This window comes from Epinephelus lanceolatus, chromosome 23 (assembly GCF_041903045.1).
Source record: "Epinephelus lanceolatus isolate andai-2023 chromosome 23, ASM4190304v1, whole genome shotgun sequence".
NCBI classification, from domain to species: domain Eukaryota; kingdom Metazoa; phylum Chordata; class Actinopteri; order Perciformes; family Serranidae; genus Epinephelus; species Epinephelus lanceolatus.
In genome coordinates this window covers 3810492-3833424 of record NC_135756.1, presented here as the reverse complement: position 1 = coordinate 3833424, position 22933 = coordinate 3810492, and the positions used below count along the sequence as shown (strand labels likewise).

The window sequence follows — 22933 nt, the reverse complement described above, 5'->3', positions numbered from 1 at the left end:
TGGCAACAAAAGCCCCCTGCTGCGTCACCTCATGTTTGTGTTACTGTTTACTGATGCACAGTAAATTAGCTCTGTTCTTTCAACATTGGGTTGTGTTGTTAATGTGCTAACTGGCTAACTGGCATCAAGACGGTCTTCCGGTTTCTCTTTTTGAATGATGATTTCGGACGACCGGCTTCTGCTGGTGTGGGGAGTTATTTCCTGTCACGCAGGCACAGAACATTCCTACAGCTTTTTGGCCAGGACACAGCAACGTGACCTCAGAGAACTAGCCTCCACGAAATCCCCCTGCTGTGTCGCCACACGTCGCTGTGTCAGGCCAAGGAAGCTGCACATGAACACACTGCAAAGACTGCAGTCAGCGGTCAACCAGCTCGTACATTCTGCACCTGCGTGAGAGGAAATAGAGAGCAGCACGCTGTTTAAAACTAAAGGTTGGAACATGCAACATATGAACTGATAAAAAGTGCAAAGTAGTGTAAAGTGTAAAGAATATGTCGGGTGTTCATAGATATTAACACAGAAAGATATGATGTAACGTGAAGGGTCCAGGGGGGGCAGGATGAGACTCTGTGGTTGATGAGGTTCAGAAGTTTTGTCGAGTCACATCAGGATCCAAAACGCCCCTCGGAGGTCTCTGATTGGCTGACTCCTGGTGGATGTAACGCTGCTTTGTGAGCCTCTGGTTGGGATGCAGAGCAGGTCCGAGACTCCGACACAAACGCAGACGTTCGCTGCGATAAAGCTGCTGCGTTTCATCAATGTGTCACTTTGAAAAAGCTCAGACTCCCCCTCCCCTCCCCTCCCCTCCCCCTCTCCCCTCGTCCTCCATCGTCCTCAGTCAAATCCCTCTCTGTCTCCACCCTCCCCGTTGGGTGGTGGAGGTGAGCGGGTCAGGCAGCAGGATTGTCTCCGGGCTCTTTATGGCTGTATTGTTGGGAGGGAGTGGGCGCTCTTCACCCAGCTGCCTGCCTGCGTGCATGAGGCAATAAAAAGAAACAAACCCCTCCTGCAGGCCTCCACGCTTTTCTTGCCTCCATCAATCGAGTCATGAAGGCTCGGCCAATCAGAGGCCATCCTGGCTGGTGTGTGGACTGAGCAGAGGAGGTGGGGGGTGGTGGGGTGTCGAGGAGGGGGGACAGGTCCCTCAGACCACCTGGCCACTAATTTGGAGATCAATAATGAGGTGTAATGGGACTGCTGCTGTGCATGAGTGCACACATTAGAGCTGCATTGTTTCAGCACTTCACTGAACTCTGACACACACACACGTTTCTGTGTGAGGGCCAATGGTGTGATCCGCTTTACGCATTTCAACTCCAGACCTTTTATTAACTTCTCCATGACTTATTTGTGTTTTTCAAAGAAACAAATCACAAATAAATCAATGAATTGTAAAGAGTCTTAACAAATTAAAGTCCTTCTCAGATGTTTTTTAAATAACGATATTGTCGATGTTGATTGTAGAGATGGAGAAAGGTTGTTCAAAAGAGATGGACCTCCGCATTTCAGTGAATATTGATCAGGAGAAGTCCAACAGTATGAAAGATAAAGGTCCTCAGAGTGTCCTGTGGAATATGAGCGAATGTCTGAGGAAGACTTAAAAAAAAAAAAGTTCTGGAAATTGCTCGGCAAGTCATGAGTGAGATGTACGTATTTATAAGTGAGTACACAACGGGTGTATGTTCACATTACAACTTGGTAAAAGTTGATATTTTCTAAAGAAAGGAGCAGATGATTCACATTTTTTAGCAAAGCTGGTCACTCTCGAAAATTTCTTTTGAATTAGAAAAATGACATGTGGCGGCCCAAGCAGTATTACAATACATAATATGAGGGTAAATTAAGTTGTAGTAAAACGTTAAAATACAGTAATAATCGACCAGTGAATGAGTTCTACTTAAGACACTGATTGACTTCATCTTCTTTTTACAGACAAGCAAGTAAATTATTTTAAAAATTAGCCGCTTCGTAAAAACGCAACCTGACATCTTTAATTGCCTAATCCTGTTCCTAATGTAAAGCTGCAATGATTCGATTCGATCAATTTATCAATCAATTGTCAACTGATAAATTAATCCCCAACTGATTTGATAATTGAATAATCAGAGGAAATTTATAAAGAAAAAAAAAAAACCCTTTCTAATTCCAGCTCCTTAAATGTGAAAATGTTAAGGTTTCTTTCCTCCTGTATGACAAAAAACTTTTGAGGTCGCCATCTTGGACTTTGGGAAACATTGATCAACATTTTCTGCCATTTTCTGACATTTTATAGCCCAGTGGTTCCCAACTGGTCCAGCCATGGGGTCCAGATGTCTCCTTAGACATTAGTTTGAGGTCCAAACATTTCAATATATTCAGCATCCTACTTGTGTTTGGCCGTGTTGTGGAGCTACTTTGCTGTGTCTGTCATGGAGCTGTCTGTTAGACACTCACTCTGCAGCAGGAAATGACACTTCAAATTAAAGCTCTATGCTTGAAATTTACTGGATTTCAAAATAAAGTGTGTGTTTTTTTTCCCCCGAAACTTGACACATACGCGAGTCACTTGGGGTCCATTCAGGATGGACCCTCGATCCACTTTGGGACTGCGACCCACCAGTTGGGAACCACCATTATAGACCAAACAACGGCTCAATTAATTGGCAAAATAATCAACAATTTAATTGTCAGTGAAGATAATCATTAGTTGCAGTCCATATCCTGATGTACACAATTAGGAAGAAGGCCCATAACAGTTCTTTCAAAACCTCTCCCTGAATAATATAAAGCGATATTCACATTGTCAAAGGTTGTCAAAGGAGTTGTAATTCAAAATGAAACAAAACAGAGGTTAAAAATGTTCTTCTAGAATTTTAATGAAGGTGTCTGTATTTTTGAAAATTGATCTAATGAATTCACAGAAACCCTCCTGGGTTTTTAATATAAAAACAGTTTATTTTTAAGAGAATAACTATCTTAAAAACATGGAGATGGGAGGAGATGTTTGTTATTGGAGTAGCAGTTGTGTTTAGCTAGAAGCAGAGGAACAAAGAGATGCTCGGAGGAGGCAGAATGTGTTTGAAAAGTCTGCAGCTTTAACGCTGATCCTGCCTCTCTTTCATGGCTCTCCATCTCGCCGCCTTCTAAAAGACGTCTTTATCCTCTTTAAACAGCAGCCAAGGTCATCTCTGCTATCCGCCTCCAAGTCTCGTCAAAGCCAGAGAGGAACGTTAGATGGCCCCTTCGAGGGTCCGCTTTCCCACTCAGAGCTGTGAATGACTAAAACTGAATACATTCAGTCCAGAACATGATGTGGTGTGGGAAAATGAACCATTATGAGAGGAAGAGGAACCCGAGTACACTCTGTGCACATGACATTGTTCTCATGTGTGACTTCAGTGTGCTGAGTTAGCTCCACAAAGTTTAAGAGGAATCCAGATGAAATGCAGAGGATAGCAGATTATCAGCTCTAGTTCTGGTGCGTTTGAAATTGGGGACATGTTTTAGGGGCACGAGATATCAAAATCAGTGAGTTAAATTTATACAAGTTTGTTTTGAGGATGCAGGATTCTCTAAAAGTCACATTTTTTCTTGAGAATGTTCCAGGAGTCCTTGGGTAGGCCCCAAGGTCATGGATGACGTTTATGAGGTCCTTGGGGACATTTTAGGAGTCTATGTAGAGGTTTAGGGGTCCCAGAGATAGTTCTAGTGGTCCTTGAGGAGGCTGTCTGAGTCCATAGGGATGTTTCAGATGTCATACAGCGAACAGGCCATGAAAAATCTTTCATTGGTCCTTGAAGAGGTTCTGTGGGTTTTATAAGGTTTCAGTTGTACTAAAAGGTTCTACTTATCATGAAGAATATATGAGATCCTGGAGACAGTTCCCATAAGTAATTGAGGAGGCCCTTTGTGTAAAGTTTGAGGAGTCTTTGAACAAGTTAGAGGGATCCTTGAGAAAGTTCTGCTGTTCCTTGACGAGGTTCTCAAGGTTTTTCTGGACATTCGGTAAGGGTTTAATGGGTGGAGAAAAACCTATAGTGGTCATGGAGGGGGTTCTTCTCTCTTTTTCTGAATGTTTTGACAAATGTGTTGTGGGTTGAGAAAGTTCTAGTGGTCATGAAGGAGGTTCTTGAGGTTTTTCTGGATATTAAGACTTGGGACACGTTTAATGGTGGAGACAGTTCTTGTTGTCACTGGGGAGGTTCTCGAGTTTTTGTCATGAACAAGTTTTATGGTTGGAAGAAGTTTTTGTGGTTGTGTGAAGAGGTGCTATGGGTCTTGGAGGTTATTCCAGGTGTAAAGGAAAAGATTCTAAAGGGTTCTTGAGCAACTCTCATTGGTCACAAGGCATGGTTGGTGCCCTGCACTCAGTTCCAGTGACCATGGAAGATGTTCTAGCAGTCCTGGTAAAAGTTTTATCTAGGAGGGAGCTTCCAGGGGTCCTGGAAGAAGTGGTAGGTTAGGGGGTTATCGGGGTTAGAGTGTTTAAGAAGTCCTTGATCAAGTTTATTTGGTCATGAAGGAGGGGTCCTAAACGTTATTTAAGGTTTCATAGAAGAAGGTTTTAAGGGACCTGGAGAAAGTTGTAGTGGCCCTTATTAAGGTGTCAGGACTTCGTGAGCAGGTTCCACTGGTAATAGAGGAGGTTCTAGTGGTCTTGAAGGTACTTTAAGGGGTAAGGGACAGAAGGTTTCAGTGGTACTTGTGGAGGTCCCATTGGTCATGGACGAAGTTCAAGAAGTCATGGAAGTGGTTCTAGCAGGCCTGGAGAGAGCTGTAGACCTTAGAACCTTGATGATGTTCTGATGGTCTGGATGTTTCAGTCATCTGCTAGTTTGGTGTTCTTCAAGATTACGCGATCAAGTTTCAGTGGTCATGGAGAAAGTTCTAGAGGACCTTGTGGAGGTTCTAGTTCTTGAGCAATGCCTGGTCATCCTGAAAGAGATTCCAGGGGTCTGGGAGAATATTCCATGTATTTTTAGGAAGTTTAGGGGAACTTGAAGAAGATTGGAAAATTTGCTGAATGAGACGAAGAACAGTGTTACCATGGTAACTGTATTGTATTCCTGCTGGACTGAGGTCAGTCGAGCAGACCGAGTGTCATTGACATCCAGAAGGAAAACCATCAGCAGATTCATCGATTAGTTCATTAAATATGATCAGTCTTCTTCTCACAGTGTTTCTAAAATGAATCTTTTTGTTGTTTTTGGACAGAAGCAGCAGTTTGTTGTGACTCAGTGGATTTGTGATGTTTAAGTTTCCATCTGCTTCTGCTTCTTAATGATTATTTGAAAGGAGTTGATATGTAACTGCTAATTACTGAACATGTTTCCAGTAAAGAATTAAGTGATTATTTTATAATTACAGTGAAACTGGAGACAAAAAATGAGGAACAGATGATATTCATTTAATTTGTTTGAGTTTCATAGAAAACGGGACATGTCAGACTGGTGGAGTGTAGACAAAACTCTGAACTAGGGCTGTCCCCCTGATAGTTGACCAAATGTTAGTCGACCAGAAAGGTCATTAGTCGGCAAGAATTCATTGGTCGCCTAGTCGCAGAAAAAGAAAAAAAAATGAAATGTGAAACTCTGTTAGGAGCTGCGTCTTGTCAGAACAAATCCAAACCTATATAAATGGACCATGTGGGACTTTACTTTGAAAGGACAAACACAGGAAGTGTCCACGCTCAGCAGTCAGACAGGAGTCAGGTTAATTTCCAGGGCTGGTACCTGCGGTTATTCCACAGGCTAGTTAATAACATGTCGGGCAGGAAATCCAAAGTGTGGGATCATTTTGAGAAGGTGAAGGACGAACCCAAGGTGATATGTAAACTCATCTTCATTGGTCGACTACAAACATGACGTATCATCTGAAACATGGAAGTAGCTACATGCCCATTAGCCCACAGCGTCATTAACAGGCGGCTCGCTCAGTGTGTGACGTGCACTTGTAGATAAAATATAGGCCTATATTAATGAAGATTCATTAGTACGGTTTGTATTTCTCTGTAATGTAGCACAGTGTTAACAATGTTACTGATACTATTCTTTCTCGCACCTTCAACTCAAACCACCAAAATATATCATTTAATCATTACATTAATATCATAAACATGCAGGAGACTAGTCCACTGATGGACCCTGATGAGGACTGTTGGTCGACTAGCCCTACTCTGAACTACTAACATCTTTTATTTTCTTTTTAAAGTTTCGTAGAACTTCATATGCATCGAAAGCATTAAATAACTATACTGTTCTCCACCAAAATGGAGCAGAGAGAGCAAACATTTAACTGCCTAAATCTTATCTAAATCATATTTTTGACATTTCTTCTCACTACACCACTAACTTTGATTTTAATGCAAAAACACACAATTGTCACACACATGCAAGAGGAGGCGGAGGAGACAGTGACAGCATCCTGAGATTTACAAGCAGCGTCTATATTCCAAAAGAGTTGTGGGCGCAGATTTCATTATTACACACAACATACATGTCGTTACAGCAGAGGGGTACTGCAGGGTCAGCCACAATACAGCGCCCCCGGAACAGTTTAGGGATTCAGTGTCTTGCTCAATGGGCACCTCAGCAGTGCCCAGGGGGGGTAACTGGCACCTCTCCAGCTGCCAGCACACACTTTATACTTGGTCTGTACTGGGACTTGAACCATGAACCTCAGGTTCCCAAGCCAAGTCCTCACAGACTGAGTTACTGCGGCCCCTAAAGTGTTCACTGATAGGCCACCAGCACGGTTCTGATTCCCAAACCCAATTTTGAACCAGCCGGTGTGTTCAGACCGAAAAAATAATTGGTTCAAAACCTGAGAAGTCAGTTCACACAGCCGAACCAAAAAATAGTTGTTTTTTCCTTGCGAACTATGACATCATAAGTGGGCGTGTGACATTCTAGGCTGTGAAGACCATAGATGTCTATAAAAACACGAGCATATACTTTTTACATACGATTCGCCTTATACGTAATCTTCTTCTGTGTCTTCTCATCGTCAACAGTTGCAGATAATCCATGCGATCTGTCATTTTGCCGGCGGCTGTGTTTATTTCTTCTTGCCGCTGTTATGTTTACTTCCACCTGAGTGATGGGGAGTAACGTCCTCCCACTTTGGTTCCTCTTAAACTGGTGTGGACACGGGCTGGTTCGCCAGACAGCACCAAGGTTCTGAGACTCCAGAACAGAGTCGGAACCAGAACCGTGCCGGTGCCCTGCCGGTGTGAAACCCCTCTGACTGGGAATCAATCATGTTCATTTTTGTTTAATTTAATGACTATTTTCTCGATTAATCAATAAGTTGTTGGTTAAAAATGACGATCTGTGTTTCCAAAAGCCCAAAATGATATCCTGAAATGTCTTTTTTGGTTCATAACCCAAAGATACTCAATTTACTGTCACAGAGGAGGAAAGAAACCAGAAAATATTCACATTTAAGAAGCTGGAATGAAAAAATGTTTTTAACTATATAAAATTACTTGATTGTCAGATTAATTGGTGATTGATTTAATAGCTGATGACTAATTGATTAATCACTTCAGCTCTATGATAAATTAATATTTATGCTTTCCATCTCGTATTGTTCTCATACCTGTTAAATCCATATTACATAGAGAAGAATGAGGCCTGGTTGTTAAAACGCTGGATGAAAGAAGCGTTGCGTTGTTGCTGCTTGTGAACGCAGCCTGACTCTGCTCCCAGCATCACCTCATTATCATACAGAGTTCATCTCTCACAGCTCCGAGCATGAATGAAATGAAAAGCTTCTTCATGGTAAAGATGAAGAGAGGGAGCAGAGAGAGCTGACATGGCCTCGGGCAGTGCCCTCTGCTGGCCGCTGCAGGAACAACACAGCCTCACAGAGTGTGTTGGTGACGTCTGCAGAGCTCTGTGATCTCTATAAACACAGTGTGTGTACACTTCTCTGTGTAATCCAGTATGTGCTTTATTTATAACACAAGAGAGGGGACATGTAGAAACCAGAAGAGCTGCTCTGGGTTTCAAAAATCTTCAATCTGTCACCTTAAATCCTCTTTAAAGTTGGAAAAGATCAAGATTGTTATTTATGGCTGCAGCATCCAACGAACAGAAATATTCTAGATGTGTTGTGCTTCATTTTCTGACACATCTGGGATCTCCACTACATTTTAAACCAAATTTATAGCGGTTTGAATAATGTTGGGCGCTTTTTATGGTTCAGGAATTGAACCTGAACAGATATAGATGTTCAGGAGTCAGACTTGTTTTCTGAATAAGCGCCTAATTATACTTTTCAGTATGCTGTCTTAATTTTTTAAAGGATTTCATTTGGAGTTTTCAATATATACAGTAAACACTTATCACATCAACAAAACAAAGCACCACAGTGTTAACGACAAAGCAAACAAAACATAGAGCTCACATTTACACACACATCAAATCAAATTGCCGTGACTGACAGAAGTTTACGCAGCAGCACGTTAACGCTTCTAAAGTGTTTATATTTATATTATATTATATACTTTTCGAGCAGTCTTGGTTCAGTTGTTTCGTCCACACCAGGGTTTGATTGACAACTTTCAGACCAGCCCAAACTAACCGTTCATTTTAACAGAACCAAACAGGTTAGGTGTAAAAGCACTCTTAAACAGCTGCAGATCTTTGACATATGTTGTTCGTAACTGGACTTAAATGATATTATACTGGTATTGTATGAAACTGGAAGACAAGAGGAATCCAGTGGTACCAACCACGTCATGCTAGCTTCTCATGAAGAACATGTAGAGATGCACCGATCCAGCTTTTTCAGTTCCGATGCCGATCCCTATGCTGTGGCTTTGAGTATCAGCCGATACCCGATACCGATCCAATACCATGGTTGACCTTTTCATTCAAGTAAACATGAGAAATTTGTGGTCTAGAGAAAGCACTCAGTGAATAACCTCCTAAGCCCTATAATAAGCTATTATGGCAAGGCTTAACTATACAGACCAGTGAGCAGTGATAACTAACATGTCTTTGGGGTCATCAGGTGGGAACCTCCTTTCACCAGTGTTTCGTCTAGTTGGTCCCACGACACCTCCAGGAGGCTAGACAGTGATCTCTGGTGTCCCAGAGACACTCCCCTAATGCCAGCTCTCACTGCTCCCCACACCAACCCAACAACCTCCTTTGCGTTACTTACACATGGCTTTCTCAGCCCAAACAGCACTGCCACCTTCAACAAACTCAGGCTCCATACATGCGAGCTCCAGGTAGTGACAGTGCCGATACTACCTTTCCTAGCACATTGACCATACTCTATTTCACACGTTACATAGCATAACTCCTACAAAGCTGTATACCTTTACATGTAGAACAGGAAAGACTAGAGTTGTAGTTTCCATTACCTTCCATTCATTTCTGTACATTATGAAAAACTGTTGTTTGCCTCTTTAAACTTATTGGAGTTATGTAATCTCTCAGAGTGACCATAAAATTTGGACTCATTGTTTTCAAAGCTGCGTCATCATTATGAGGTAATGCAGCGCAGACTTTACAAATCAATATGTGCTTCAAGGACAGAATTTATTTGTGTGACTCGTTTCAACAACGACAAGAGTCCTTTCAGAGTTGTTTTCAGATTCCAAAATAAAATGTGAAAGAAACACAAGACAATTTACAGATGGATATAAAGCTAAAGGAGGAGCTGACGGTGAACTCAGACTCTCGTCTCCAGACACAAAAAGAAAAGATGAAACATTTTGTCCTCGACTGCTGTGTGTGCACTTCCTCCTCCTCCTCCTCCTCCTGCTGCTGCTGCTGCTGCTGCTGCTGGGGTGACACTCAGAGTTTATATCCACTTTTCTCTATAATCTCCTCCCTCCGTCTGACTGGCTGCTTCCCTCTCATCCTCTCACAACTGACAAATTTTCTATCAAATTGTTTCCTGGAAATTGTGGCGTTTGAGGCTCAAACTTTTCCTCAGAATGTGACGATGATTTCATGCTGCCAACAGTTCAGTTTCCTTATCGTCGCTGTTTAAATCTAATTTATGAGCGTATTTTTACTCACTTTTCTGTCTCTCCACTGCAAACAATACAAAGCATCACGGTGCTGTTTGGTTATTAATGGAATAAAGCGACACTTCAGGGAATCCTCTCCTTCAGGAGTTCATGAAATGTGTAACAGGAACAAGAATTTATCAGCTGGCAGGAAATGCTCTCAGCATTTTTAAGGTGGAGAAAAAGTATTCTTTGAAGTGTCTGCTGAATATATAAATGTGTCAGCCCAGTTGCTAGAGGAAAATGTTGGCATCGTAGGTTTCAGCAGACGACGAATATGTTACATTTGTACATTTCATGTGTATAAATATCATCGATTCTAAAGTGACGTAGTATATGAGCTGACTTTATGGCTTATGGTGGATGGTGTGTCACCTTGGCGAGACGCCTGCCAAGCTGCAGACCACTGTTCAAAACCAACAAACAACAAAAGTGGTTGTTTTAGAGAATCCTTTCATTTCCAGATGCTTTTTTTGCCTCCAAACATTGGTGCTGTTTGAGCACTGGTCGCTGTGTTTCCACTGAGACAGTGCCACAAAAAAAGCAGTTGTTTTATCTGAGACATCGCGCCGTTTCCAGCCGGGATTATTCCCCCCAAAACTGAGTAATTAAAGCCAAAACAAGATCTTTTCCTAACCCTAACCAAGAGGCTTTTCGGCCCCAACCTAATCATCCACAGTGTTGTTGTATCCTGAACTTGAAATGTACCCACTACATATCCACTAGAGCTTCCAGACACCAGTTGCAGCACCGAGGGTTTCTGCTACTGAGAAGTAGTATTTACGGGTTCAAAATCTGAAGCAGAAATGTAGAAAATCTTCAAACGAACGATAACCAAAACATAAGTCTACAAAAAAATGAGACCCCAATCCAAAAGGCAACTGAGAAAGGTCCATTAGAGTGTGCATACCCAACAGGACCCAACAGGACCCAACAGGACCCCTTGCTTCACCTTTTGGTTTGGAGGAAGAAAATGGATGCAGCGGTGTTAAGAGGGTTGTCTGAATGTTTCGACAGCAGCACGGAGTGAAGTGTTTTCTTTACATTAACTGCATTGAGCTCAAGAAAGGTTTGGACATTAACAACAGAATTCTCATCGGGTTCAGGTCGGATTCGGACAGAAATATGCGCCCAGAACGCCAATGCCACACAGGCACCTGAGAGATATCCAGCAGGTTAAATATCTGGACCTGTGTGTGAAATTAATTTTGACCGGCAAAGACAGCTGCGACAACCAAGAGCGCAAGATACAGGGCGATGGAAACAATGAGGGGAGGAGTCAGAACACCTGCAACAAAACATCAGACAGCAGAGCAGACGATCTTTGTGGCCTGCGTCTCTCCAGCTGTTCTCTCCTCCGTGTTCTGTCCTTCTGCTTCTTTTTGCTACAAATCAGTGCACACACAACTTGGATTGCTGGTTTCGTGCTGACCTCCATTTTAGGAGGAACTAGCCCCTTTCACACTGCCAGATATTCCGCGAATGTTGGGCCATTTTGACGGCAAGCTGCGAGACACACAGAGCCGGATTGGCGAGTTGATCCGAGGTGTCCAATTTTCCGCCTCGTAGGGTAGACATATTGGCGGAACCCTTTTAGTTTAAACAGACCGAGGCGGCCTTCCGCAATGGGAGGGGCTCTTGATGACTTGTGGGAGGAGCTGTTGATGACACTGCACGTGCGAGCCACTGGCGGTGGATAAACAGGAAACAGCTGATAGCAGGAATTAGCGAGCAGCTAGTAGCAAGAGGGAAACACAAACCTAACAGACACTGTAAAGATGAGCAACTGGGGAGACAAGGAATTGTGCGTCCTCCTTGTCCTCGCAAACGAAGAGGCCATTAACCGTCAGATGACGGGGACGGTGAAGAACGGGCCGACTTATGAGAGAATCGCCGAAGGACTGACCAGCCGCGGCTTCCCTCCCATGTCACTGTTTACGTCACATGTTGAGCTACACGTTTTGTTACTTGCTCACGCCCCCCATTGCCCCGAAAAAGGCACATTCTGTATAAACGGCATTAGGTAGGTAGGCGGCATTTTGCTGCACTCCCCGATTTTGTTTTTATACTGCCAATGCTGAAAAAACACTGATTGGGCTTTCCTGCAAATTTGCACAACTCCTGTTTAAAAAGGGCTAGAGACACGTAGACTTGCCTGTATCATGTATCACTCCTCTCGTGTGTTTGTTGACAGACTTGTCGGGGATTCCTCCAGGTGAAATCTCTTGTAATGTGTGACGCCTTGTTGACAATCACTCATGTAATGTGGTAACCACAACTTCAAGATTCATTAGAAGTCAGTCAGAAGTCAGTCAGTTGTGTAATGTGATCAGAGTTAGCACAAAGAATTGGAGTGGAGGGAAACTGTTAGCCTAGTTTCATCAGAGGAGGAAAACATTTCAGCAACTGTGTAATTTCTTCACTGACGTATTGTATAACACATGTACACACTCTCTACACTTCTGGTTTATCAAAGCAGGTTTGTGAGACCTGGGGTGAGGAAGATGGAGGAGGAGGATTGTTAGTGTTTGCTGCAGAGCTGTCATCTGTCTCAGCGACAGTATTGACTTTGGTATTTGGAAAAAGAAATCATTGAAAAAAAAGAAACAGGAAATCAGTGATCCAAGGTTGTGTTCACTACTCACACCGGAGCAGAGGAGGAAGAGGAGGAGGAGGGGGAGGAGGAGGCCCCCTAAAGAGAAGGTGCTTAGGTTTGGAGAAAAGAGGAAGCAATTACGAAAATGAAAGCCCTTGCACTGCAAGAATTTTCATCTCTGCAGTTGCCATGGGAACAGGCCTGGGCCTCCTCCCCCTCCTCCTCCTCCTCGTCTCCGAGCTGCTCTGCAGCACAATACAATGGAACGAAGGGATTTTCACAGAAGAAGAAAGGAGGGGAGGGGGGGTGAGCTGTGATCCAGAGGGGGGAGGAGGAGGAGGAGGAAACTTTGCTTCTGATTTCTTTTCTGTTGGAGACGAGCAGCTGAGAGGAAACATGAAGGAGATTGTTATCGTTACTGGTTTAACTGGTCCAGGTTCAGTTTAGATTGACAGGAAGTGTCGGCCAATCACAGACTCAGCATCAGAGATGACACAGTGATGTTACTTAACACATTTTTCTGTTCCTCTGTCGACATTTACAACGTTTTATTATCAATAACAAGACAAGACTGAGCGTCTTTATTCATGAACTAATACAGATAAATAAAGTTATTATTGGACTGAAACAATGCTGTTTAAGCAGGTAAATCACATTTTAACTCACTTTAACTGTGTTTCTGTGTGTCCTTAAACACAACACAGTTAAAACAAAGTGTCACGGAGCAGAGACACAAAACAAAAATCTCGTAAAAACAAAAATCACTCGCTGTCGGCGATTCACACAGAGACAGTAAACTCTGCAGAGATAGACAGGAAACAACTGCAGGCTTCAGAGGAAACACAGCAGCTGAACTTAAAGGCCAGTGAGTTAAAGTGCATGTTGAGTTCTGACAGCATCAGTATGAGAAAAACAGCACACAGGAGGAAATGATTTCTAAAGTTTTATTTGAGTTATTGAGTCCTCCGAATCAATTCAGTACAATTTTATTTTATTTACACCTGCAGCTGCCGTCCAGCTCCCAAAATACACGCACGATAAATAAGAGAACAACAAGAACTATTAAATATTTCCCACTTGTGTTAAATGGGTTTTTTATATTGTGTATTTTTTTGCTCTGAGCTGTAACAGAAACATTTTCTCTGGGATTAATAAAGAATCCATCAATCCAAAACACACGTGAAAAATAATCTCATCTTTTTCTCTGACGAGTATTTCCGTCACTTTCTCTGCTGTAGTTTGTCCTCTACGCTTCACCGTAGTTTATGTGTCGGTCAGCCGTTAACGTCAGCGCCGGTTTGACCTTGACTGAAGCTACAGTCTGAACCTGAGCGCAGGAAACATGCAAGAGCACAGAAACCTTCAACAGCTGCAGCTCAAACACAGAAATACAACATTTATCCTCATTAAAGCTCATTTAATTATTTTATTTTAAATGTATATCTTTAGATTGTTTAATTTACTTAAATATTGTTTAAGCTAAACTTAAACTCGTCGTTGTTTCGGCTGTTTTTACTGCAGGAAAAAAGACCCGTCCTCTGACTAACGAGAGGTTCACACTCCAGGTTTAATTAAGACTCTGCGAGGTTGAACCAGATTAAAGCAGCGTTAGTGTCACCTGGTTTCATCAGCTGACTGTGATTTAATGGTGAAGGTGGAGAGTCTCATTACAGCTGGCTGTTATTCTGGGATGTGAAGCGCTGCGTCGTCTCTCAGAGGAAATCCTCCACACTGTAAAAAATCTTTCTGAGCAAGACTCGTGTTAAAGCTCCTGACTTTATTTTACTAAAACCAACAGAAGACGAGTTTCTGTCGTCTTGTTTGAGCTCATTCTGTTTGTTCTCGCTGCAGGTTTCATCATTTAAAGAATCTTTCAAGAAGTAAAAGACACTTTCATTAAATGAGACATTTAAACATCGGGATATATTTGCTTTTAGCCACACGTTCATGCAGACATCTGGCTGAGCTGTAAATGCAACTGTTCACATGTTTGACTTTGTACTACTTGTGTCACTGTTCCACTGGAGGACACACCAGAAATCCAAAATGGACGCTAGATATGTGAGGCAGCCATCATGAATATGACGAACATATCTCAACTCCATAAACTTAATTTGGATTGGGAACTGTTTTCTTTAAGATGTTTCCCTGTTATTCTTTCCTTGATATCTCTGTTTCCTCCATGATAAATGTGGATTTCCCAGCATGCAGTTGGTGTCTGGTCCTCTACTGTATGTGTGGTCTGTCAGGGGCTCCCCTTGTGGTCTGTGGTGGTTACTACAACAACTGAAATTTGATTATATTTAATCAAACCCCTCCCAAGTGTACTGCTGCGTCATCATCCTGTTTTCTGTTTGTTCTGTTTCCACTGGTTTGACTGGTTTGTGATTCACAGCTCCCACACTGGTGTCCAGGGCTTTAAATACCTCAGAGAGTCTCCCGTCTCCCACAGACTGAAAGACACCCTGCAGTGCATTGTGGGAATGTTAATCAGCTACTGTTTTGGTTATGTGTTAATCGTGACAGTCATTTCTCAGGGCTGTTTTTTCTCACACTGTAGTAAAGAGCGTCGGACAAAAAAAAAGAAACTTTAAAACGTCAGATCTGCATTTTTCTCTATTTCCAGAAACACAACTGATCTATGAGTTTAAGAAGCTTAAATGTGTCATTTCCTGTTTGTATAAAACAGTAGAATATGGTGTTTTCACTGATGATTTATCCAAGTGTTGCGTTTGTGTGTGTTTCAGATGCTGGGAACTCTCACAGCTGTGCCCATCAAGGTGCCTCAAGTCAGCTCCCTGCACCGGCTGGCAGGACAAGCAGCCACTGTGCTACCTCAGGTAACTTCTCAGCACCTGGTTACAACTCAGGGACACAGCTGTCACATGTTTACTGAGGTCATTACAGTGTGTGGAGACACAAACATTCATGTTGCACCTTCTTTCTGTGAGGCTGTAATTATTCATTCCACCTCAGAAAACTCAACTGTCAGACAGAGACGACTTTACTCCTCTTTGCTAATAGCGAGGTAAAAAAGAAAGTTAAATATTTTAAATAATTAAATATTTAAATAACACTTAATTCAGATTTCATAAATCAGAATCAGGTTTATCATCAAGTAGGTTTTCACATAAAAGGAATTTGTCTTTGTGTGTTGGTGCATTACAATAAACACAGTAAAATAAAAAATTAATAAGTGCTGCAGAAGTCATGAATCGTAATATAAAATAGAAATTAACAATAAGAAATGTGTAAAATTCATGTTTTTGAAATGAAATGTGAAAAATACTGTCCGATCAACAGTCTAAAACTAAAAGATACTCAGTTCACTGAGATATGAAACAGAGACAAGCAGAAAACACACCTGAGAATCCCTCAAAAAATTGCATTTTTGCTCAATAAATGTCTTAAACTATAAACAGATGATCACAATAGTTTGTGTCATGTTAAAAAAATAATTAGAAGCAACTAAAGAGACTAAAAGCTTTAAAAACAGTCGTCTGCTGATATTTGTAGCTGCAGTGTCGTCAGACGTCCACCAGGTGGCAGCACAAACACACTCAGCCTCAGAGTGAATCAAACAGCAGAGATGGTCTTTAACATGAGTCAGTGATATTCACAGTGTGAGGACAGATATCTGCTGTAATGACTCCACTCAGGGGTCCACTCTGTCCTCTGATTGGACGACAGGAAGCATCAGTAGTCCGCTCACGTCTGGACGATGTGACCTCGAGTGTGTGCGTCAGTGTGTGTGATGAAATGTTAAGTTCAGTTTTTTTTTTTCTGATCCATCACTGAAACAACAAGTGAAACATCTTTTATTAGAGTCAAATATGATGTTTTTAATCAGTCAGGAGGTTTTTATTTGACTTAAAATAAAAATCGTTCCACTTCCTGTTGTGTCTGCAGACTCGTAGTTCTCTACCTGTCTGTGTTTAACAGCGCTCTTCCTCTGTGTTCTTCCTCCAGGTCAGGCCAAAGACCCAGATCCCCGACAGCCTCCCCCACAGTCCCTGTCAGGAGCTGCAGCCTCTCAGCCTGCAGAGGGCCACCGCCGTGGTCAGTCCCAAGAGCCAGGGCCCCACCCTGCCCACCGCCAACAGCACCTTCAGCCCCGACCACCAGCCCAAAGGCCAGAGCGACGCCTCGTCGCCCCCGGCCCCGCCACACGGCCCGTCGGGAGCCCCAGACTCTGGTGGCCCCGCTCAGCACGCCTCTGCGGGGCCTGGCGTGGCGTACGCCATCATCGCTGCCTCCCCCGCCACCGGCAACGGGGTGTCAGCCGTCAGCGAGGCCGTCAAGGTGCAGCCACTGCTCTTCAGCGCTGACAACAAGGCTGGTGTCTCCACCAACACCAACTGATACTTATATTTATATAACAATATACTTATTTATTCTGACACTTTGGATGGATTTTAAGATTCAGTTCAGATTTTTTAAATTTTTCTTTCAAGATAAAATTCATCATAAAATTTGTCTTCTTGTTTGTTGATCTGATTAATTTCAATATTTCTGATTCTGTCTACAAAATTAAACTCATCTACATTTGGTTAAACGTTATGAAATTTAATTTAAAAAAAATTAAGAAACGTTCCTCACAAGATTTCTTAGCATCATTTTTTTCTTTTAATCATCTCTCAAAAAGTTAAATTAATATAATGATAAGAAGAAAAAAAGTGTGATCAGTGTTTAATAACTGAAATTAAATGATAACCGTCTCATCCTGTCTGCAGCTCCAGTGTTTCACTCTAACGTGCTCTCTGTATGTTTGTGTTACCAGGTGATAATAATCCAGCCACAGGCCCCCAGCAGCACTGAGGGGTCCCCAGGGGCCCAGGCTGACCTCCCGTCACAGGAGGCCCCACCCGCTCCTAAGTCCCCCTCCCAGAAGAAAGACGAGGACCCCGAGGTGAGAAATTAAACTACAGCATAAGTTTATGACTCATGTCCAAACACAAACTGTCGTTTTAACACATTTTTTAAATAATTAATTTATCTTCAGAATTATTTTGCACAAAACAAAGTTTCAGTTTGATTAAACAGCTGTAACATCATCATTAGGCACAAACAACAAACCAACATCAAAGAACTATTAGCGACAGAGGTTGACTGATGCGTCGCCTCACGTCGCCTGTGTCTCGGCCAAAAAGTTAAACACATCTACATTTGGTTAAAAGTTAAGTTATGTAATGAAAAAAAAGAAAAAGAAAATCAAGATTTCTTAACAGTTTTTTTCCTTTAATCATCCCCTTAAAAAAGTTAAATTAATGTAATGATAAGTAGGAAAAAAGTGTGATCAGGGAGTGTTGCATTTGAACGCACCACAAAGACTACGGCCAACGAAGAAGCAGCATGTACCAGCACGCTCCTGTAGTCTGTAATCGCTATTAAACAAGGAAAACCAACAGGGTGTATTCAAGATGCCCGTTAGCCAGTTGCTACATAAACAACACAACCTGATGTGGAAAGAAGAAAAAATATTCGTCATGTGCCAGTTTACAGTAAATAACTACAAACTGTTTCTGCTAATGAGCTCAGTGGCTAAAAAAATGAATCTTACCTCATGTAACAATGTTGTTTTGGTCTCACACTCTCGTGACTGTAGTTTTTTTGTTTACTTTCCTCACTTTCTTTTCTCTTCTCTTGCGCTGAGCTGAACTGCCAATCAGAGTGTATTCATTCACCGACGGGATCTTCCGATCAATGCCAATATAACATGCTGAATCGGCTGAAAAAAATACTGACAAGTGCCAACGGTGTGAGAGACGTCGCAAAAAACCAGGGCAACAGGCGCTCACCGACGGGCAACACTGACCAACAGCTGATTGTTGTCTTCATGTGTCAGGGTCGATTGTGATCAGTAATCTTGGATCCAACACACAGCTGTTGAGTCCTGCGACGTCTCTGCAGAGAATTAACTGTGAAATATCTGAAAATGTTCATTTAAAAAAAAGTATTTCACCAATTAAAAGGCTTCAGCCAAAACTGTCAAAGGGGAATTAAATGATCTGCTGTTAAGACAAATATTGGTTCCCAGAAAAAAAGCCACAAAATAAACAAAGTTTTAAAGCATCTAACTTGATGAATTGATCAGTGACAGCAGACGCTCAGTCACATCTCTCATCTTGAGTGTCTCTTTATCTCTGTGATATTAAATGTCACCTGTGTGAAGAGGAGCTCAGCTGCAGATCGGCATGAATATTTTCTCTTCAGTGAGGAACTCTTGAATCAGACGCTGAGAGCCTGAAACTCTTCACCTCCTCTTCTTCTTCCTCTTCATTAACATCTTCTGTGTGTGTGTGTGTGTGTGTGTGTGTGTGTTACAGAAAATCGCCTTCATGGTCGCCCTCGGCCTCGTCACCACAGAACACCTGGAGGGTGAGTTCACTTCACTTCATCGTCTTTGAGTGTCTCCACTGATCTGAGAGCAGATTTCGTTTTTAAATACATGTGAAATAAATGTTGAGTGATGACAGACGAAAGCGAAGATAGAACCTTTTAAAGCTCTATAAAGACTGAGAGTTAGATTCATGATGAGTGGTCCGTCTGCTTCATTCCTACGAACAATGAAACGTTTCTTTCTGTAACCTGAAGATGTTTTATAAAAAGTGTGTTTTTGTTTGGAACAGAAATCCAGACGAAGCGACAGGAGAGGAAGAGACGAAGCACAGCCAACCCAGCCTACAGCGGCCTCTTTGAACCAGAGGTCAGGAAACTTCTCTCATTGTTAAATATCGTCTGATTTAAGATTGAATCAAATTTAACCAAGTTAACAAACAGCAGTGACGCTGGTTAGACCCTCACAGGTGGAGTCGAGGCTCTTTGATTAACTGAACTGTTTTATTTTTACTGGAAATTTAGATGTTTTTATATTTAGTGCATTTTGTGTCTCAGGTTTTGGATTCAAAATCTCGTTTGCTTCTTGTTTGTTTGCAGCGTAAACGTCTGGCGTCACATTACCTGAACAGCTCGCTCTTCCTTTCAGCACGAGGTAAAAACACACACAGTCACTAAACAAACTAAACACAAACTGATGAAGCACAAACACCAAACACACCAGCTCATGTAAAGTCAGCATCAGCTTTCAGGGCTGAACTGAATGTATATTAACATCTTTATTTAAAGCCTTCAAGGTGTGTGAACTTTGGACAGAGGCAGGCTAGCAGTTTCCCTCTGCTTCCTGTCTTTATGCTAAGCTAAGCTAAGCTAAGCTAACCACTGACTGATGTCCTGCTGCATGGCTCCACCTCTCACCTGTGTGTCTGTGTGTGCGGCCACTAACCTCTGCTCTGCTTCATTTACATGCTAGACTCTGAGGATTTCTGCTGGAAGGTAGGTCACATGACTGATGATGTCACACCTCTATTATGTCTGTGTGTGTGTGTGTGTGTGTGTGTGTGTGTGTGTGTGTGTGTGCAGAAATCAAATGGAAGCTTTTAAAACAGTTTGTAGTTAAGAGACGATCAACAGATGTGGAGAGAAAATACATTTCTTATTTTTTCTTTCTCGTTAAACACAAGATAATTTTGAGGCTTCAGATGATTCAGATTAACAACAACCTGCCAGAAGCATCACAAGAAGATACTATTTTAATTTCAGGAGTCAGAACTGCTTGTTGGTCTGATCGTTAATTTTTGAACATCTTTATTTAAGCTCAGCTCACAACTTAAAATTATTTCCAAACACTTGTCGGAAACACAGTGACTCTGTGTTATTTTATAAAACCTGAGAGTAAATGGTGTCATCTCACAGCTGCTCTTCACCTCATACAGCTTTAATGTTCCTGTCATCAAGTCATTAATCCATCTACTGAACACTGAGGCCTTTTTATTCTCAGCTTTTAATAAAACAAACTGAGTCTGTTGTAAAATGTTACATGTATGTAATGTTATATTTAAAAACAGTGATGTAACTCGTCAACTCTGTGATGACATGTAAAGAGCCGAGTGTGACCCTCTCTGTGTGGTGTGTGTCATGTCAGGAGGACTTGGAGCATGACGACCACTGTGCCGTCTGTAAGGAGGACGGCGAGCTGCAGCCCTGCCACAACTGCCCCAGAGCCTTCCACCCCAACTGCCTCCACCCGCCACTCAAAACCCCACCCAGAGGACCCTGGTACTGCCCCAAGTGCCAGAAGAAGGTACGACCTGCAGCGTACCGCTCATCCAAAACCTCTTCTGTTGAAGATGTGTGAAGCCACCACGTTTTAGATTATGGAGCTTCTCTGCAGCAACATTTATTCATTTAAACACATAATTAATCTGTGTTTTTTAATGAATCAACCTCCTTCTGGTCTTCAGGTTCTGAACAAAGAAAACATGTCGTGGCCACAGAACTTTGTTCAGTCCTACGTTACACACAAGACAGGTAAGAACCAGCTGAATTCTCTGTGAGTGTGTGTGTGTGTGTGTTGTTCATACCTGTACTGATGAAGTGTGTGTGTGTGTGTGTGTGTGTGTGTGTGTGAGCAGTGAGGCAGGAGGAGAAGCGACGGCTGCTGAGACGAAACAACGAGCTGAAGAAAGAGTGCGCTCACCTGGAAGAACAAGACAAGAAGCTCAACGACACACTCAAAGTAAAAACAACACACACACACACACACACACACTCAGAAGCATTGTTATTATGCGAAGACTTTGTTTATAGGACCGCCGTGATTCAAGACAGCCAACATTACTTTCAGACTGAGAGTAACTTTTTGGTGCACCTTGTCATAACTTGATATTTCACATCCTGCAAAAACAAAAGTTCTAATAAATCAAACTGATTGATATTGACGCAGGCCTGTTTCTGCTGACAGGAAGTTGACTGTGTTGTTTCCTGTGTGTCCGCAGCAGTGTATGGACCTGAGAGAGAGACTGTTGGGGCAGCAGAGAGACACTCAGGCCTCGCTCGAACGCCTCAAAGCTCTCATCAGGTTGATCCAACGCGACCAGCTCATCCAGGTCACCATGACGACCACCGCCACCATCGCCGCCGCCTCACTGCTCTCCCAGTCCTGGATCAAACCCACCAGCACCGCCGCCGCCGCTGTTGTTGCCGCCGCCGCTGCCACCGCCGCCGCCCCAGGCCCCTCGGCCACGCCCCTGCAGCAGAAGAGCCACACCCACAGCCAGGATGACACCAACAACTAGCCCCGCCCGCTCCCAGGTGCTCCGACTTTTTACCTGAACGTCGAGGGCGGTGATGATTTCCTTTTTTTTGTCTGAATAATATCTTAACCATCTTGTCTTCTCCGAGAGCTGAAAAAAGCCACAAAAACTGAGAAAAAAGAGCCTCTATCCTCCACGATTCAAGTATTTTTTAAAAACCCAACACCTACAGTGCTTACGAGATTTCTTTTTTTAAGTTATTTTCTATTTATTAATGTTCTTGGCCTTAATGTATTTATTACAAAAAGTTAGATTACAGTGCCGCCGCGGGAACACAACAGGAGTTCCTGCGTGCGGCCCAAAAGATATTTCCCTTTTTTAAACACAGGTATAATTATTGTTCTGCATATAGTGAGAGAGAACAGTAGAGTTAGTCGTAGTTACAGAAAACAAAGGATCGATGGAAGTGAAAGGACTGTATATTGATATATCTGAGTAGATGTTTGTTCTCATTCTCCTATGAACAATGTTTTTTGCCATAATAATTCAGGAAAATGTTTTCATCGTGTATGTAAACGCATACGAGCCTTCAAACAAAAACAGAGAATAACTTTTTTTCAGTATTAATAGAGTTAAAGTCAAAGAAAAAAGTATTTAAGATAAAACTACAGAAATTAGCATTTCTAGTGGAGATTTTAGTATTTTCATGCTGATGCCTGTTGATAAATGTAAGTTTGGAGTATTCAAGGGGATCACTGTACATATGTTGTATTATTATTATTATTACTATTATTATCATCGCAGGTTCTTTTGGTTTTTACTGAAGTCACACATCTTAAAAACAAGGGTGAGTCTCTGTACGTTTAACTGTTTGTTTTCTGTTTCTCACCAACACAAACAAAAAGATGACGCTAAACATTACGATGTTTCTTTTTATTTTATGAAGCTGCAGAAACGAACGTGGTCTGAAAATGTAAAACATTGCATGATATCACGTTTGTCACAGAGATATGTAAAGCTGAACTTAAAAATAAAAACGAATTATAGTGATAATAAAAACAGTTAATAATATGGATCCAAAGAAACTAATTTGGAAATTAATTTTATTGAAATTTGGCTGCTGTAAGTGTTAAAGTGTTTTCTCTGCAAGGATCCAAAATATTAGAAAAGGTAAACAAGTCAAAAGCAGTTTTATATAATTCGGGATACAGTTTCTGTATGTAACTTTTCACA

The 22933-nt window shown here is 42.1% G+C and overlaps 1 protein-coding gene across 6 annotated transcripts in view; it reads left to right on the top strand.

Moving 5' to 3' along the window:
• The window catches only part of phf21b (PHD finger protein 21B), a 141070-nt gene extending 118720 nt beyond the window's left edge, over nucleotides 1–22350 (top strand). For 3 of the 6 annotated variants that reach the window (XM_033614946.2, XM_033614949.2, XM_033614950.2), the window contains 11 exons: nucleotides 15356–15448; nucleotides 16578–16943; nucleotides 17389–17517; nucleotides 18935–18986; nucleotides 19238–19314; nucleotides 19545–19599; nucleotides 19918–19940; nucleotides 20590–20748; nucleotides 20909–20975; nucleotides 21080–21183; nucleotides 21443–21869. In XM_033614946.2, the coding sequence (XP_033470837.2) occupies nucleotides 15356–15448; nucleotides 16578–16943; nucleotides 17389–17517; nucleotides 18935–18986; nucleotides 19238–19314; nucleotides 19545–19599; nucleotides 19918–19940; nucleotides 20590–20748; nucleotides 20909–20975; nucleotides 21080–21183; nucleotides 21443–21742 (1425 nt within the window). In that variant the 3' untranslated portion in view covers nucleotides 21743–21869. Of the gene's footprint in view, nucleotides 1–15355; nucleotides 15449–16577; nucleotides 16944–17388; nucleotides 17518–18934; nucleotides 18987–19237; nucleotides 19315–19544; nucleotides 19600–19917; nucleotides 19941–20589; nucleotides 20749–20908; nucleotides 20976–21079; nucleotides 21184–21442 lie in introns of all 6 variants that reach the window. The other 3 variants (XM_033614948.2, XM_033614947.2, XM_078165239.1) reach the window with 3 other exon arrangements.
• The last annotated feature ends 583 nt before the right edge of the window (nucleotides 22351–22933 follow it).